The sequence below is a fragment of the Lissotriton helveticus genome, chromosome 6 (assembly GCF_964261635.1).
Source record: "Lissotriton helveticus chromosome 6, aLisHel1.1, whole genome shotgun sequence".
NCBI lineage: Eukaryota > Metazoa > Chordata > Amphibia > Caudata > Salamandridae > Lissotriton > Lissotriton helveticus.
In genome coordinates this window covers 1,275,123,694-1,275,141,262 of record NC_136067.1, presented here as the reverse complement: position 1 = coordinate 1,275,141,262, position 17,569 = coordinate 1,275,123,694, and the positions used below count along the sequence as shown (strand labels likewise).

The window sequence follows — 17,569 nt, the reverse complement described above, 5'->3', positions numbered from 1 at the left end:
AACAGAAACTAGGCCTAGGCCCAATCTAGTTTTGCAACATATCCACCTCTTTTTGTAAAAGAGACCAAATAAAGTGAACAACCAATCAGATCAGCCTCACCCCTTAGAACCCTCCTGAGAGAAGCCTAGAGCCTCAAATTTTCGCAGCCGTTGTGCAATAATACTACTGAAGGTGCTAGATGCTGAGCTTTCCCAGGGGAGGAGGGTGGGTTGCATGGGAATCTATGAAAGTTTCCAATACTGGAGAACCAAAGTTACAGGTAAGTAACTTGTTTTCTTACTCCAGTATTGGAACTTACATAGATTCCCATGCTTGTATCAGAGTAGCTAGCAGTTATAAGCACATTCCTGGAACCATGATCATTATGAAACGAAGAACAAAGCAACAGCCCATTCACCATAATGACAACATCAATGGTCAATACATATTCTGTTAAACATTAGAAATTATAAACACATGAGGTTCTGAAATGTGCAAGGGCTGCAAAACAGTAAAACTGGAAGGAGGAATGAAAGGGAAAGCTTGCCACTACTGAAAAAGGTTCCTCAGGACTGCCTGTCCCACTGCTGTGTCACTCTGCGTTGCAGAATCTAGGCAGTAATGTCTTGTAAATGTAGGAGTACTGCTCCAGGTCACTGGTCTGCAGATCTCCCGGATAGGAACTCCGGGAAAGAGGGCTGTCGAAGAAGAAATCGCCCTCGTAGAGTGAGCAAGGACCGGCCCTTCCAGGGGCTTACCCGCTGCTCTGTGACAATACTGAATAGCGCTGGTATTCAGCAGGCAATCCCTGCTTGGAAAGGGGAAACCCCTTACGAGGAGCACTAAAAGACACAAACAGTTGAGGAGACTTCCTGAAGTCTTTAGTATGTTGCAGATAGAATTTTAAGCATCTCTGAATGTCCAATGAGTGGAGTGCCTTTTCTGCCGGAGTGGAAGGTTGAGGGAAAAAGGTTTTGAGTATAACCGGCTCATTCGAATGAAAGTCTGAAGGTACTTTCTGTATGAACTTTGGGTTAGTACAGAGCACCACTGTACCCTTTTTAAAATGGAGAAAAGGCTCCTGAATGGTTTTATATACACTAAGCACAGGGGTTTGAGGCTATGAGAGATTGCACCTATCCATTAGTGTCCAATTTGTATCTAGAAAGCTTAGGTGCTAAGGACAGGAAATCCAAGACCCCTCGATCTCCCTAAGACTAACAATTCTCAAACAATCAGAAAAAAAGATTTGTCCAGCACTCTTTAACACATGGTATTACACAAAATAATCATAGTAATTTATAATAAACAATGTTGTGGCATGGTATTCCAATGATTGTAGTCCCAATCAATGACGAGTCTTCAGTGGAAGAGTAATAAAGTCTTTATTAAATTCAACAAAAGATTCTTTCTTCATAAAAGACAGACTGTAGCCGAAGCCTATGCGTTTCGTCCATCAAAGGACTTCTTCAGGGCTACAAATGATATATATTTACATTATTCACACAATATACATTTTTTAAACATCACATAACATCAATTTTAAAAAATATATATTTTTCATATTTTTTACTTGTTTTTTATCACATATGTCCTCTACAATATAAACAAGCTTTATACACAATTTACAACTCCAAGATTCCTAAACACTGTTAAAAATTCCACTGAGACATTTTCTTTCTATACATTCTCTTTGTCTATACACGTCCACTATAGGACCTTATATATTCATATGATGGGACTACATAGTGCTTCTAAAGTCTGGTGGGTTAGCATTCTTTCTCCAAAAAATACAGAAATAAAAGAGTAAAGAATGAGCGGTTCTACAAGAGGACTTTTTTTTGGGATGTTATTATGAAACAACACCCTCAGAGTAAAGATGATCCAAGTTTTTTAGTTATCTCTATAGATCCCTTAATGTCTTCATAACTGGTGACTCTATTATGGATTTGAACATCTATACATAAGCCATTTATGGAAAGAGGGCACATATATTAAATTCTTACCGAACTGATAACTGTCTGAAATTCTTAGTATGTTGGAAGAAAGGTTTTTACTGGTTCTTCTCAAGGTAACAATTCGTATTTAGTTACTTTCTTGGCACATTAGGTGCGATCCCGAGTCGCTGATTTGCTATAGTGAGGAAAAAGTGTGTTTAATTTATATAAATATCTTCCCTCAAATAAGTAGAACAGGACAAATACGAGAAAGATATCACTTTCAAATGTCCATCAAAAATACATCTATTTCCATTTTATTGTACACAATATTTTTAACCTACCTTATAAATTTAAGACAAGGTTTCTCCTGATTAATATCGCTTTATCTTTTCGATGAGCATTTGACTGTAGTCAGCTGGCTTTTTACAAGTCCAACATACTGAAAAAATCAATAAAAGAACAATTTTTAAATTTTATTCATGACCTATATTGTAGAGCTACGTTAGTACTTATTTTAATCAAAAAAAGGTGCTATGGTACATCCGCATTTTGTTGAAATAGTTGTTATTGTCGGTTATCTACTTAATCAAGCCTTTTTTTTAAAAAAAACAAGACATTACATTATCTCCCCCATAGAACACTAGGGCAATTCAAAAACGTTTATTGTGTACTAAAAAAAGGGAAAACAGTAGTCCTTGGGACTCGGTTTTAAGTGAGCAAGGAGCAAAAAGCATATAAAGCTTATGCACTGGTGATAACCCTGACAATATTAGTAATAGAATTCCGATATTATTGGGACCATTCTTAAGAGCGCCAAAAGAAAAAATATTTATTTTAACTTTAAAAGAAAAAGAAAAAACGGGGGGGAGAGAAATCGGGGCAGAGTATCCCCTTGCACTTACTTGCATTTCGTTTTGCAGCTCGCTTCGTGGCGTCGTGTCCTGCCGTGGTGTGCAAGGATGTATGCTATTCCCCAAGTTTAAATAGCCCGCTAAGATTCACTAATTGAAAAAAGCTGAATCTAATTGGAGTGCCGTTGGGATTTTCATTTCCGCGTGTACGCCATCTTTAAATGCCCAGATATGCAAGTTTTCGTGCCGGTTTTAAGATTTATCCACGTAATTGGTTCTTAAATTCACCGGGCAATCTCCTTATTTCTCCATTTCTTTCAAATATAAGGGTTGTTATATCTTTTATTATTCGACGATGGTTTCACCTCACCATTAACGTTTTACCGCTATTGACAACGGACGCCATATTGGAACGGTAAACTTAGCTTTCATTAATAACGGAAGCGATAGATCGTAAAAAAGCTAATATTAAAACGAATCTTATAGTGCTACATTTTTAGATCTATTGGTTTATAAATAAGTTTTTGGTTCCGAGATTTTTGTCATATTTGGCGTGCAGGAAGCTATTGCTAATATTTTTAACACATTTTTTTACAAGCTTCTCCAACCCCATTGTGCACATTATTTTATATAATACCATCCAAGTGACAAACATGAATTGAACAATCTAGAGAAAGTTATCCTTGTTATCCAATCTACGGCGGGCGCCATCTTGGAAAGTTTTTAGTCGCATTGGCTTATATTAACTTTTATCTAAATACCAAAAATGAAAGCAGTGCTACAATATTATATAAGTCGATCAGATAATCTTTTAGAAATTCTACAAACGTAGGAAGAGACTTAGATATAGCATGGTTATTTATCCCCAGTTCCCAGATGTAAATATACAAAAGGAATTAATGAACTATTTTCAATGACTTAATTAGAGATCTGGCACACTTATCGCTCTATTGAATATTTTTATTTCAAAAAGTGAATTTATATATTCTGGTCACCTTCATACGATATTGTCCCACCCTGCTAGTTGTCAATTCAGAATCGTGCAGGTATATACTGGGGTATATCATTTAGAGTAAAAACTGTTATCTGGACCATCATAGTGTTATATTTATATTTATAGAAAGAAGTTCAGATACATCATAAAAAATGATGTAGTTCATTATTAATATTGAGTCCTAACGTTGTCGTCCATAATTGACAAATCCATCCTGCTTCTGTTTTTCTTAATAGCGGACTATTTAAACTTGGGGAATAGCATACATCCTTGCACACCACGGCAGGACACGACGCCACGAAGCGAGCTGCAAAACGAAATGCAAGTAAGTGCAAGGGGATACTCTGCCCCGATTTCTCTCCCCCCCCCGTTTTTTCTTTTTCTTTTAAAGTTAAGATAAATCTTTTTTCTTTTGGAGGTCTTAAGAATGGTCCCAATAATATCGGAATTCTATTACTAATATTGTCAGGGTTATCACCAGTGCATAAGCTTTATATGCTTTTTGCTCCTTGCTCACTTAAAACCGAGTCCCAAGGAACTACTGATTTCCCTTTTTTTAGTACACAATAAACGTTTTTGAATTGCCCTAGTGTTCTATGGGGGAGATAATGTAATGTCTTGTTTTTTTAAAAAAAAGACTTGATTAAGTAGATAACTGACAATAACAACTATATCAACAAAATGCGGATGTACCATAGCACCTTTTTTTGATTAAAATAAGTACTAACGTAGCTCTACAATATAGGTCATGAATAAAATTTAAAAATTGTTCTTTTATTGATTTTTTCAGTATGTTGGACTTGTAAAAAGCCAGCTGACTACAGTCAAATGCTCATCGAAAAGATAAAGCGATATTAATCAGGAGAAACCTTGTCTTAAATTTATACGGTAGGTTAAAAATATCGTGTACAATAAAATGGAAATAGATGTATTTTTGATGGACATTTGAAAGTGATATCTTTCTCGTATTTGTCCTGTTCTACTTATTTGAGGGAAGATATTTATATAAATTAAACACACTTTTTCCTCACTATAGCAAATCAGCGACTCGGGATCGCACCTAATGTGCCAAGAAAGTAACTAAATACGAATTGTTACCTTGAGAAGAACCAGTAAAAACCTTTCTTCCAACATACTAAGAATTTCAGACAGTTATCAGTTCGGTAAGAATTTAATATATGTGCCCTCTTTCCATAAATGGCTTATGTATAGATGTTCAAATCCATAATAGAGTCACCAGTTATGAAGACAATAAGGGATCTATAGAGATAACTAAAAAACTTGGATCATCTTTACTCTGAGGGTGTTGTTTCATAATAACATCCAAAAAAAAGTCCTCTTGTAGAACCGCTCATTCTTTACTCTTTTATTTCTGTATTTTTTGGAGAAAGAATGCTAACCCACCAGACTTTAGAAGCACTATGTAGTCCCATCATATGAATATATAAGGTCCTATAGTGGACGTGTATAGACAAAGAGAATGTATAGAAAGAAAATGTCTCAGTGGAATTTTTAACAGTGTTTAGGAATCTTAGAGTTGTAAATTGTGTATAAAGCTTGTATATATTGTATAGGACATATGTGATAAAAAACAAGTAAAAAATATGAAAAATATATATTTTTTTTAATTGATGTTATGTGATGTTTAAAAAATGTATATTGTGTGAATAATGTAAATATATATCATTTGTAGCCCTGAAGAAGTCCTTTGATGGACGAAACGCGTAGGCATCGGCTACAGTCTGTCTTTTATGAAGAAAGAATCTTTTGTTGAATTTAATAAAGACTTTATTACTCTTCCACTGAAGGCTCCTGAATGGTGGGAGCCTGCAATTCACCCACTCTCCTGGCCTTAGTCAAGGCTAGTAGAAGAGCTACCTTCCAGGAGAGGAATTTCAAATCCGCTCGGTCAATAGGTTTGAAGGGATGCTTCATGAGCTGGGTGAGAATCAAGTTAAGTTGCCAAAGAGGAGGCGGAGGCTTGACTGGAGGGAAGACTCTGAAAAGGCCGTTGAGAAACTGTTTAATTATCCTCGCCGACCAGAGGGAAGGACCAGAAGATGTGAGTCTGAAGCAAGAGATGGCGCCAAGATGAACTTTGATGGATGAGTGAGCCAGCCCCGATTTCGCTAATGAAAGAATGTAGGGAAGAACTTCATGTGGCTCAGAAGAAAGAGGATGGATACCGTTTTGTTGGCACCAAATACAGAAACGCTTCCACTTCAACTTGTATGTCTTGTTGGTACTTGGTGCTCTTGCCTGGGAAAGCACATCTCTACATTCTGCTGACAGGATCAAACCAAGAAATTTTCTGTGCTCAGGAGCCATTCTGACAACTACATGGATTGAGGATCCAGGTGCCAGACTTAGCCCTGGGACATCGTCTGCAGCGAAGGAAATCGGCTCAAACGGAAGCGGAAGGTCCAGGAAGAGGAGATGCAGCTCTGTGAACCAGAACTGTTGGGGCCACGCAGGAGCTACCAAAATCATCTTGCAAGGTTCCGCTTTGAGCTTGCTGAGAAGCCTGAAGATCAGAGGATTGGAGGGAAAGCGTATACAAATGTGCCTGACTAGGCCATCGAAAGCACATTCCCCAATGATGCCAGATGGTGAAGCCTGCTTGCGTAAAATTGGCATGTCTTGTTCTCCGGCGTGGCAAAGAGGTCTATAGAAGGTCCGCCCCATTGACGAAAAACCTTTTCTAGAGTGGACTGGTCCAGTTCCCATCCGTGGCTGACCCATTTCAGTCTGCTCAGTATGTCCGCTTTTCTACCGCATGTTGTGCAAGGGAGTCTCCACTGAGCTCTGCTCAGTTTTTACCAGTTTTCTTAAAGACCTGCTTGGACTTCGTGTCAAGATGTCTGATAAGGAGAAGAAAGCCCTGTGCAACTTGTGCTAAGAAGAGGTTGTATGTGGAGGACAAGCACAAAGATTGTATTTACTGTCTGTACCCATACCATAAGGCAGCAGAATGTAAGATACGCTGCACTTTTTCTACAAAAACTCTGCGAGACCGCGAGGGACGTCGTTTGACCTGGCTCCAGAAGCTTAAATCAAGGAAGGAACCAGGGTCCAGTGACAATGATGAAGCATCCTCTGTTACTCTTCCAGAAGATCTGTAAAAAAGGGGTAGAGCCTCTCCTTCACCGTCTGAAGAACGTCCTGGTAAGGCCTTAAAAAAGACGTCACATCCAGCTCTGTGTCTCCATCTTCTCCAGCGGCTCCAAAGGCTTTCAAAAAAACCCCCTCACTCTCTTCTGAGGTAAAATCCGTGAAGAAAGTTCACTCGTCGATGACGCTGTCAACGACTCCGTCGACAAAATCCTCCAAGGTACAGTCTAATTCTCCAGTATTAGGGGTGTCTTTCACAGATTCACATGCCTGAATCATTCCCCCTCGTCGGAGTGGGAGTCCCACGGTACATAAAATAGCAATAATATGCCATAATATCATAGTAAAAACCAGTAATTCCCAACCAGGAAGTAAAGTAGCCCAAGCTACAGGAGAAAAAACTTCCACACTCATGACTATCCTAGTCATTTTGTATAGACCAAAGTGCAGCCAATCAGGAGACAGCACCCACCAGAAGGTTCTCCCCAGAGGCTCAGGCTCTCAGATTTTCTCGCAAGGAGTGATGGTAAACCAATGTAGCCGAAGAGCCTCTGAGGGGAGGTGGGCGGGTTGCATGTGAATCTATGAAAGACACCAATACTGGAGAACCACAGATTACAGGTAAGTAACTATTGTTCTTCTCCAGTATTAGGGGTGTCTTTCATAGATTCACATGCCTGAATTAGAGTAGATAGCAGTACACATCTGTGTCTGGAAGACGCTCTTTGTAGCATAAGCTGGTAAATATGAGATGCACATAACCATGAAATTATTTTTATATATATATATATATATATATATATATATATATATATATATATATATATATATATATATATATATATATAAAATCACATATAATCACATCACCAAAAGCATGATAAAATGCAAATACTTGAGCATGTGCACAATAAAATAAGCATTACAAGCGTCTGACAGCAGTAAGAGGAGGTGGAGGAGGCTCACCTTATTTGAAAAGATTACGCAGAACTGCTTGACCCACTGAAGAATCGGTCTCGCTGGCTGCATCCAAATAGTAGTGTTTGGTGAAAGTATGCCGACTGGCCCAGGTCGCCGCTCTGTAGATGTGCTGAACAGGGACTCCAGCGAAAAGAGCAGTTGAGTAAGACACTGCCCTTGTAGAGTGCGCTCTAGGAGCTGCTTACAAAGGTCGTCCTGCTTGTATATGTCAAAAGTCAATAGCTGCAGCGATCCATCTCGCAATTGTTTGTTTAGATACTGCTTGGCCTTTACGAATCGTACCATAGGTGATAAATAGTTGATCAGATTTGCGTAACATAGAAGTTCTTTGCATATAGAACTTTAAACATCTCCTAATGTCCAGTGTATGCAATGCCCTTTCTGCAGGGGATTGTGGGTTAGGAAAGAATGTCTTTAAGATGACAGGCTCGTTAAGGTGGAAGTCCGAAGGCACCTTAGGTATGAATTTCGGATTCGTGCGGAGCACCACTGAGTCATTTGTGAACTGTAAGAAAGGATGATGAACTGTGAAAGCCTGGATATCACTGACTCTTCTAGAAGAAGTCAAAGCCAATAAAAGTGACACCTTCCACGTAAGGAATTTCAAATCGGCTTTGTGGATAGGCTCAAAAGGATGGCGCATGAGCTGCGCTAACACTACATTAAGATGCCACGATGGTGGTGGACGACGTACCGGAGGGAACATTCTGAAAAGACCTTTTCAAGAATTGTTGTATAATTCTTGAAGAATAAAGAGAAGTGGTCCCATCTTGTCGGTATCTTGAGATCGCTGCCAGGAAAACCTTTAGGGTTGCATGAGACAATCCCGATTTTGCCAGATGTAAGAAAAAAGGTAAGATTTGCTCTGGCTTAGCCACAAGAGGATGAATTCCAGCTGAACGACACCAGATACAAAAACGTTTCCATTTGAGATTGTACGTCTTTATAGTAGCAGGTGCTCTTGCTTTGGCTAGTACTTCCTTACAATCTGCAGGAATGTTTAGGTGGGCGAACTCAAGGTATTCAGGCGCCAGGCCGCTAACTTCAGAGATGTCGGGTCCGGATGGTAAATCTGACCGTCCTGGATGGAGAGCAGGTCCAGAGTTGGACGCAACTGGATTGGTTCGCACTCCGATAGGAGAAGGCGCTCCATGATCCAATATTGGCGAGGCCATCTGGGGGCAATAAGAATCAGTCGACACGGTTCTTTTTTCATCTTCCGCGGGACTCTGGGAACTAACGGTATCGGTGGAAAAGCGTAGGCATATATTTGAGACCAGTTGATCGAAAACGCATTCCCCTGAGAGTCTTTGTGGGGATGCCAACTTGCAAAGAACCGGCATTTGCTGTTCTTCTTGGTCGCAAAGAGGTCCAGATCTGGATGACCCCACTGCCGAAAGATCCGATCCACCGTCTGTTGATGAAGTTCCCACCAGTGAGTGGACACTGTTGTCCTGCTGAGAGTGTCTGCAAGAACGTTTTCTGTTCCCGGTACATGAACCGCCAGAAGATTGATTCTGTGCCGTATTACCCATGCCCATAGCTCCTGGGCTTCCTGAGACAAGCGAGCCGATCTTGTCCCTCCCTGTTTGTTGACATAGTGCATACTTGTCGTATTGTCCGTGCGAACCAATACAGTGGCTCCTTGAATGATTGCTCGAAATGATTGGAGGGCAAGGAAGATAGCTCTCAGCTCCAACAGACTGATGCGCCAACGTTTCTGCTGAGGGCTCCATTTGCTGCTGATTTTCAGTCCCTGAAGATGAGCTCCCCAGCCTTCGAGGGATGCGTCCGTGGTGATCGTAAAGTTTGGTGCGTTCTGAAGGAACGCGCAGCCCTGTTGCAGATTCCTTCTTTGCATCCACCAGAGAAGGGAACCCCGCATGCAAGGGGTGATCTGGATGAGGTCCTCGAATGAACCCGAGACCTGCAGCCATTGCAAGCTGAGTTCTTCTTGAAGAGGCCTCATTCTGAGACGGCAATTCGGTATCAACGGAATGCAAGACGATACCATCCCCAGAAAGGATTTGAACCGTCGGACTGAAACTGACTTTTTTGAAAGTAGATTTCGAGCCATGTCCTGTATTCTGACTTGTCTTTCGTCCAACACGAAGGCTTGGAACAGCTGGGTGTCTAGGGTCGCTCCCAAGAAAGCTCGTCTTCGGGATGGTACCTACTGGGACTTGCTGACGTTGATGGAAAGGCCCAGAGATTGAAAGAGAGCTAGACACTCTTGTAAATGGTTGTTTGTGCCTGCGTAAGAACTGGTCTTGATAAGGTAGTCGTCCAAATATGGAAATATTCGTATTCCCTCCAGTCGGAGGTGTGCTGCTACCGGAGCCAGGACCTTTGTAAAGACCGTGGGTGCCGAGCGCAGTCCAAAGGGAAGGACCTTGAATTGATAATCCCTGCCAGCCACTCTGAATCGCAGGAACTTTCTGTGTCGAGGTAAGATGGGGATGTGGAAATACGCATCTTGGAGATCCAAGGTGGCCATGTAGTCTCCAGCCGATAGGAGATGCAGTATTTCCTGTAGCGATAACATTCTGAACGTTAGCTTCTTCAGATATTTGTTTAGGGATCGGAGATCCAGAATTGGACGCCATTCTACAGACTTCTTCTTTATTACAAAAAATCTGGAGTAGAATCCTGTTCCCCTCAGAGTTTGAGGAACCTTCTCGATTGCTCCTTTCTTCAACATCAAATTGATTTGGGTAAACAGCTCCTTTAGATGAGCTGGAGGGGGCATGGCCCTTGGCCACAATGTCCAGGACCCACCTGTCCGATGTTATCGAGGACCATTTTGAGTAGAATTTTGATATTTGTCCTCCAATTTTTGCATGAGATTGGGACAGAAGCGGTGGCAGGTGATAAGGCTCATTGTCGTTTATCCTTTCCGCGGTAGGCCGGTCTCCTCTTGTTCTGGGAATAATTATTGTTTAGTTGACCAAAGGATTGATAACGCTGTGTTTGATAGCGTTGATTCCCCTGCCTGTAAGAGGACTGTTGCGTATATCCGCCTCAGTTAGAGAACGATCCACGCCCTCTCGCTCTTCGAAAGGGCGGCTTACGAAATGGCAGGGTGCCCAAGGATTTAGTGGTTTCTGTATCCTTTTTGATTGTCTGCAGGGTTTCTTCCACTTGCGGACCAAACAGAAACTCTCCGTCATAAGGCATATCCAATACCTTTGTTTGTACTTCTTGACGGAACGAAGTGGAGCGTAGCCAACCTTGCCTCCGCAGGACAGCAGCACCTGCCAATTGCCTGAAGCCAGTTGAGGCCACATCAACGGCAGAATCAATAATCTCAGCCGAGATCCTTTCACCTTCCTGTATGATCTTTTGCGCTTCAGACTTAGAAGGTTCTGGAAGTTAGTCTATGTATGGCAAGATATCTGACCACATTTGCCGGTCATACCTGCCCAGGATGGCCAATGAGTTAGCAGCACGGACCTTGGTAGCTGCCATTGTCGAAACACGCTTGCCAATGGCATCCAGGCACCTACCATCTCCATCAGGTGGAGCCGCGATTGGAGATGAAGGGTTCCTAGATCTCTTTTGTGCAGCTTGAACGATTACTGAATCCAGTTTTGGTTGTCCTATAAGGCAAGCAGGGGACTTCTCCGGAGCCTTATACTTTTTATCAATCCTTGGCAGGACCGGAGGAATGGAAGCCGGGTTAGACATGACTTTAATCCCCTCCTTCCAGATGAAATCTATAATAGGTATAGACTTTGCTTGCTTCCTTGGCTGGTCTTTAAAATCATATAGGAAGCATTCCTGCTCTGTATGCTCCATATGAATGTGGAAGCGTTTCGTGGCCCGCTCCATTAAAAGTTGGAATCCACCCACGTCCACTGGAGGTGAATCTGAAGTAGCCGGTGGCGAAGGAGAAGGAGTTTGAACCTGGTAATCATCCCACTCCGACATCAATGACTAGTTATCGACTTCTCCTTCTTCTCTTTCTTCTTCGTCTGAAGAACGTTGTTCGACCGGCTGATTGGATGATGCAGGTGGAGGAGACCTTGGAGGTCTGAGGTCAGGCAAAGGCGTCTCAACCACAGGTGTAGGAGGTACAGAGCCTGTTGACTCCGATGGCGGAAAACGCCTGTAATAGTCATCTATCATGCATTGAAGGTTGGTGGGCAATGCTATTGGCACCTGAGCTGAAGGGACATTTGTCACAGTTGATGTCATTTGCTCAGGCGAATGCTGATCTTCTTGGTCGTTCTCTTGATATTTTATATTCAATTCGGAAGGACTTGTCGCCGTTCCAAATGTTTCCTCAATAACAGGATCCTCATCACTGTCCTCAGAATCCAGTAGCTTGTCTGGAACCTGTAGAGGTATTTTTTGCGGTGAAATATGCAGAGGAGATAAAGGTTCCAAGGTTGAACCACATCTCTGAAGTAAAGACTGTTTTGGCGTCGACAGAAAAGCCGTAGATGGTGACCACACTTGCAAAGTGGTACAAGAAGATAGCTGTGGCGTCGACGGGGGTGCTACCAAAGGACTCATCGAGCTGGGTTTGGCGGTAGACGACAATGAGGTCGTCGTCGACGGTACAGTTATCGTCGTCGACAATAATGGCTCCGTCGACAGTGGTGTCTTCGTTGACGATGTTGTCTTCGTCGACGCTGTTGTCTTCGTCGACGATGTTGGCTTCGTCGACGATGGTATCTTCGTCGACGGCTTCGTCGACGATGGTATCTTCGTCGACGGCTACGTCGACAATGGTATCTTCGTCGACGGCTTCGCCGACGATGGTGTCTTCGTCGACGGTGTGGTAGTCGTTGACGATCCCGTCGACGGTGGCTTCTTCGTCGACGGAAGAACAAGCGTCGACGGTGTCGTCGACGTGATCTTTTTTAGTTTAGCAGCCGACGAGACTCCGACGATGGCAGAAGATGAAGACTCTGCCGTCGACTAGATAGGTCTAACAGTAACAAAGACCATCGTCGGCGATGAAGACGCCGTCGACATAATCATCTCAGGCTTAGGAGAGGAAAAAGTTACCGTTGACATAGACGTAGCGTCGACGGAGATCTTCGTCGACGAAGGAGTCGACGACGGCGTCATCGACGACAGGGTCTGTTTCTGAGGTAAAGTCTTCTCAGAAGATGTTTGAGGTAACTTCTTAGTGGATTTTCTCGGGGGCGTAGATAAACCACTTTTCTCCTTAACAGGGGGAGTAGCCTTAGATGTGGAAGGCCTCTCAGACCCCTTAGCAGGTTGTTGCTTCCTCGCAACCTTAGCCCCAGGAGAAGTTAAAACCTCATCAGCAGCTCTCTTCCTAGAGGCTGAAGTAGACCCAGAGGCAATACTGCCTGCCTCAGAAGCAGGATAATCCGAATCCTTGAGCTTTTGTAGCCACAAAAGCAGCCGGCCCTCTCTGTCCCTGAGGGTCTTCTGAGGGAAGGTCCTACAGATCTTGCAGTCCTTCACTTGATGTTCAGGATACAGGCAGTAAATGCACTTCTTGTGGGGATTTTCTTTAAAAAGCCAGAGCTTACCACAAGAGTCACAAGGCCTGAATAGAGATTTCTTGGTAGACATCTTCAAAACACTAGAATCCAGAAGGAAAATAGAGAAGTACTGAGCAGAGCTCAGGGAGACTCCCTTCGCACGACGTGCGGTAGAAAATCTGAGAGCCTGAGCCTCTGGGGAGAACCTTCTGGTGGGTGCTGTCGCCTGATTGGCTGCAGTTTGGTCTATACAAAATGACTAGGATAGTCATGAGTGTGGAAGTTTTTTCTCCTGTAGCTTGGGCTACTTTACTTCCTGGTTGGGAATTACTGGTTTTTACTATGATATTATGGCATATTATTGCTATTTTATGTACCGTGGGACTCCCACTCCGACGAGGGGGAATGATTCAGGCATGTGAATCTATGAAAGACACCCCTAATACTGGAGAGTTAGACTGTACCTTGGATGATTTTGTCGACGGAGTCGTTGACAGCGTCATCGACGAGTGAACTTTCTTCACGGATTTTACCTCAGAAGAGAGTGAGGGGGGTTTTTTGAAAACCTTTGGAGCCGCTGGAGAAGATGGAGACACAGAGCTGGATGTGACGTCTTTTTTAAGGCCTTACCAGGACGTTCTTCAGACGGTGAAGGAGAGGCTCTACCCCTTTTTTACAGATCTTCTGGAAGAGTAACAGAGGATGCTTCATCATTGTCACTGGACCCTGGTTCCTTCCTTGATTTAAGCTTCTGGAGCAAGGTCAAACGACGTCCCTCGCGGTCTCGCAGAGTTTTTGTAGAAAAAGTGCAGCGTATCTTACATTCTGCTGCCTTATGGTATGGGTACAGACAGTAAATACAATCTTTGTGCTTGTCCTCCACATACAACCTCTTCTTAGCACAAGTTGCACAGGGCTTTCTTCTCCTTATCAGACATCTTGACACGAAGTCCAAGCAGGTCTTTAAGAAAACTGGTAAAAACTGAGCAGAGCTCAGTGGAGACTCCCTTGCACAACATGCGGTAGAAAAGCTGAGGCTCTGGGCTTCTCTCAGGAGGGTTCTAAGGAGTGAGGCTGATCTGATTGGTTGTTCACTTTATTTGGTCTCTTTTACAAAAAGAGGTGGATATGTTGCAAAACTCGTTTCTGTTTTGGTAATGGTTTCTATTGCTATTTTATGTATGCCGGGGACTCCCATTCCGACGACAGCGAATGATACAGCATGGGAATCTATGAAAGTTCCAATACTGGAGTAACTAGCATTTAAGGAGGGGCTTGCGTTATTCGTGAAGGAGTTAAAACGTTAGGTACATCTGGACCAGTCGAGTCCAGATATGCTTAGATTTGCCACTTTAAAGGGGACTAGCCAATCCGAAATGACTGGCCACAATAAGAACAATATGGTGCGGCAGCCACTACAGGATTACGAGAAATTAAACTCAATGAAAGGCATTATAGTGAATGCCAGGATTTGAGAGTCCCATAAAAGAATGCACATAAATGGTGTAAACCTGTTCCACAGAAAATAAATGGTTTGCTGGTGTACGCATTTTAGGAATTCTGACGAGTTCGTTGGCGATTTTACCCTGTGAAAAATGCTGTCCCTCGACTGTAACTCGATTAACCATGTCTGAAAGAAAACTATTTTCTCTCATTCGTTTCTTGTTGACGTTATACAAAAGTGCTCCAGAAGCTAAAATGAGAGCAAATGTATACGTTTTCACTATTGTCCTCAGCCGTGTGAGACACTTACATTGACAGCCAGGGTAGAAAGGAGGGTTGTTCATGACTTCAGAGAGAATGCCTATGGAGCAGTAAGAGGATTATAACTGAATTACATTTCCTTGTGCATCATAGGATCGTCACTGAAAAGTCATGACTAGAGTAGCAAGCATATACCCACTCTGGCAGACAAAGCAAGATTTAATTAGATAGAGATAGATAGACGGTAGATAGAGAGAGCGAGAGAGATAGATAGTAGATAGATACTTGCATACACCCACACACACACACAGACAAACGAACGGTATACAAAAAGCTAAAGAAAATCTTTAGGGAAGGAAAATAAAATACATTTCTTAAAGTTGCTTATTCCCCAAAAGTATGTTTTCTAGTATCTTCATCAAGACAGTAATGTCTAGTGCATGTATGAAATCATTTCCATGTTGCTGCGTTGCATATATCTTAAAGTGGAGCATTCTTGACCCAAATAGTAGATTCCGTTTTACCTCTAGTGGAATGTGCTTTTGGCCCATAAGATGAATGCTTATTTGCTAGCTGGTACCAGCATATAGAACGGGATAAAATCGAAAGGGCTATGGTTGTTTAGATGAAGCCAACCCCGATCAAAGAGGATCGCAATTAAATAGATGCATTGTCTTCCTTATCAATTTAATATTTACTAAATACAATTTTAGAACTCTTTCCAATTCTAAAGTGTGAAGTGATGTCTCAACTGATGAAGTAGGATAGAGACAAAAAGAAAGACAAATGGACAGATACTAGTAGGAGTACTGGTCTTGAAGAAGAACTTGGTTGTAGAGCGTCCATGATGATCAAAACTGTTGTCCGCGGGATGTCTATCAATGTTCAGTTTCCCACCCCTCGGAAGATTACATCTTGGAATGTTAAAACATAAACCATACGATGAATCCAGAGATGTTGGAGAGTATGACGAGTCTGTATCGTGAAAGACAGATTTGTAGAAGTAGGAGTTCTTTCCATTTTATGTGTCAGGAAACTGTGGAGGAGCTGGCATTTATGTGTGGAGTTAACACCACCATTGGATCACGTAGAGATTAAGGTGTCTGAGGAACCTCAGATTTATTGAGCAGTGATAATATCAAAGGTTCAAGAGGAACCTGGAAAGGACCTTCTGCTGGAAGGATCAGCCTTGGTCTCTTTGGTGCAACAGGTTCGTCCACATATCTGAAGATATGGAGTGAACTGAAGCCTAATTTTTCGGGCCTTTTCGTGATTATTATCAAAGTGCTGCTGAGGAAATAAACCAGTTCATGGATAAAAGCTTAGAAATATAATGTAGGGGATTTCCCTACAATGTTAGTAGTGTTTGTTTACTGAGCACTTTTCTAACTTATATTTCACTGAACGAGTAACTGCATGTCCCTAGCCTGCCTCAAAGATTAACAGACCAGAGGAGTACTATTTCTCATATCTGTGCCAAACACCCATGGCCTGTCATGACTTTTTAGTCAAAAGCTTCTTCATTTATAATGAATCAACTACGAGAAGTCAGTGTGCAGCTGGGGGGGAAAACACACGGACTAGCCTCACACACAAGCAGACGGGGAGAATAGCCATTAAAATACCAAAATTATCATCCAAAAAGGCTGGCAGCGATGTGTAATGATCCATCACATTCCAGCAGCACTTGTAAAAGTCACCAATGGCTTTTGTCAGAGTCGGGCATAACAGATTTCCAGCTAGAAATGTAGACAGAGTTATTTCAGATTCAGTTTCATTTCTGCACAGTGACAATGAAAGATTAGTAGAACTGGGATAAATGTCACCTCTAAAGTGCCTTCCAAAATCTGAATGATTCAACAACAGCACTAATGCATTACCGAATGGAAATGTAGAATGCTGTGATTGGAACAAACTGAAAAACGTTTAGGGCTTTTATGTCTCTATCACAAACAAACAAAACAAAAATGAACAATGTCAAATTCCCATAAAATTCTCAAATGGAGCAATGTAATTTCCCATCTATTAACAGTTACATATATTTAAAAAAAAACATTTTACAGTTAATATTTTAAAAAATACATTTTGTTTGAAATGTAATTTAATACATTATGAAACATTATAATCCAGAAATTACCTGCTTCTAGGACGTGACCTGGATCGGGATCTTGATCTAAAGAATATATATATTGTTTTTTAGACATTAGGTATCATATGAATGAATGCATTTAACAAATTTGCTTTCTGAGAAACACTTCTAAAGTAAACAATTGACATGAATCATGAATCATCAGTGCCAATGTCCCTTGATGTTTTTGACCGCTCCAAAAAGTCCTTGCTTTTAACGAACAACATTACATTCCAGGACTGCTCGTTTTGCGCCGAGATTTGTATTTGAGGGCTCATAACTCCCAATATGTACAGTGCTGGTGGCTAATGAGCCAGGACTCACTGACTGGATCCTAAAACAGTCACCACTTCACTTTTAATGGTAATGCTAATATTAACTGCAGTGACCTACAGATAACTGTGGATCACATTGA

The 17,569-nt window shown here is 41.9% G+C and overlaps 1 protein-coding gene across 3 annotated transcripts in view; it reads right to left on the bottom strand.

Moving 5' to 3' along the window:
- Nucleotides 1-17,569, bottom strand: part of LOC144763429 (serine/arginine-rich splicing factor 7-like) — a 277,744-nt gene that overhangs the window by 144,722 nt on the left and 115,453 nt on the right. For all 3 annotated transcript variants that reach the window (XM_078649017.1, XM_078649016.1, XM_078649018.1), the window contains one exon: nucleotides 17,164-17,199. In XM_078649017.1, the coding sequence (XP_078505143.1) occupies nucleotides 17,164-17,199 (36 nt within the window). The remainder of the gene's footprint in view (nucleotides 1-17,163; nucleotides 17,200-17,569) is intronic.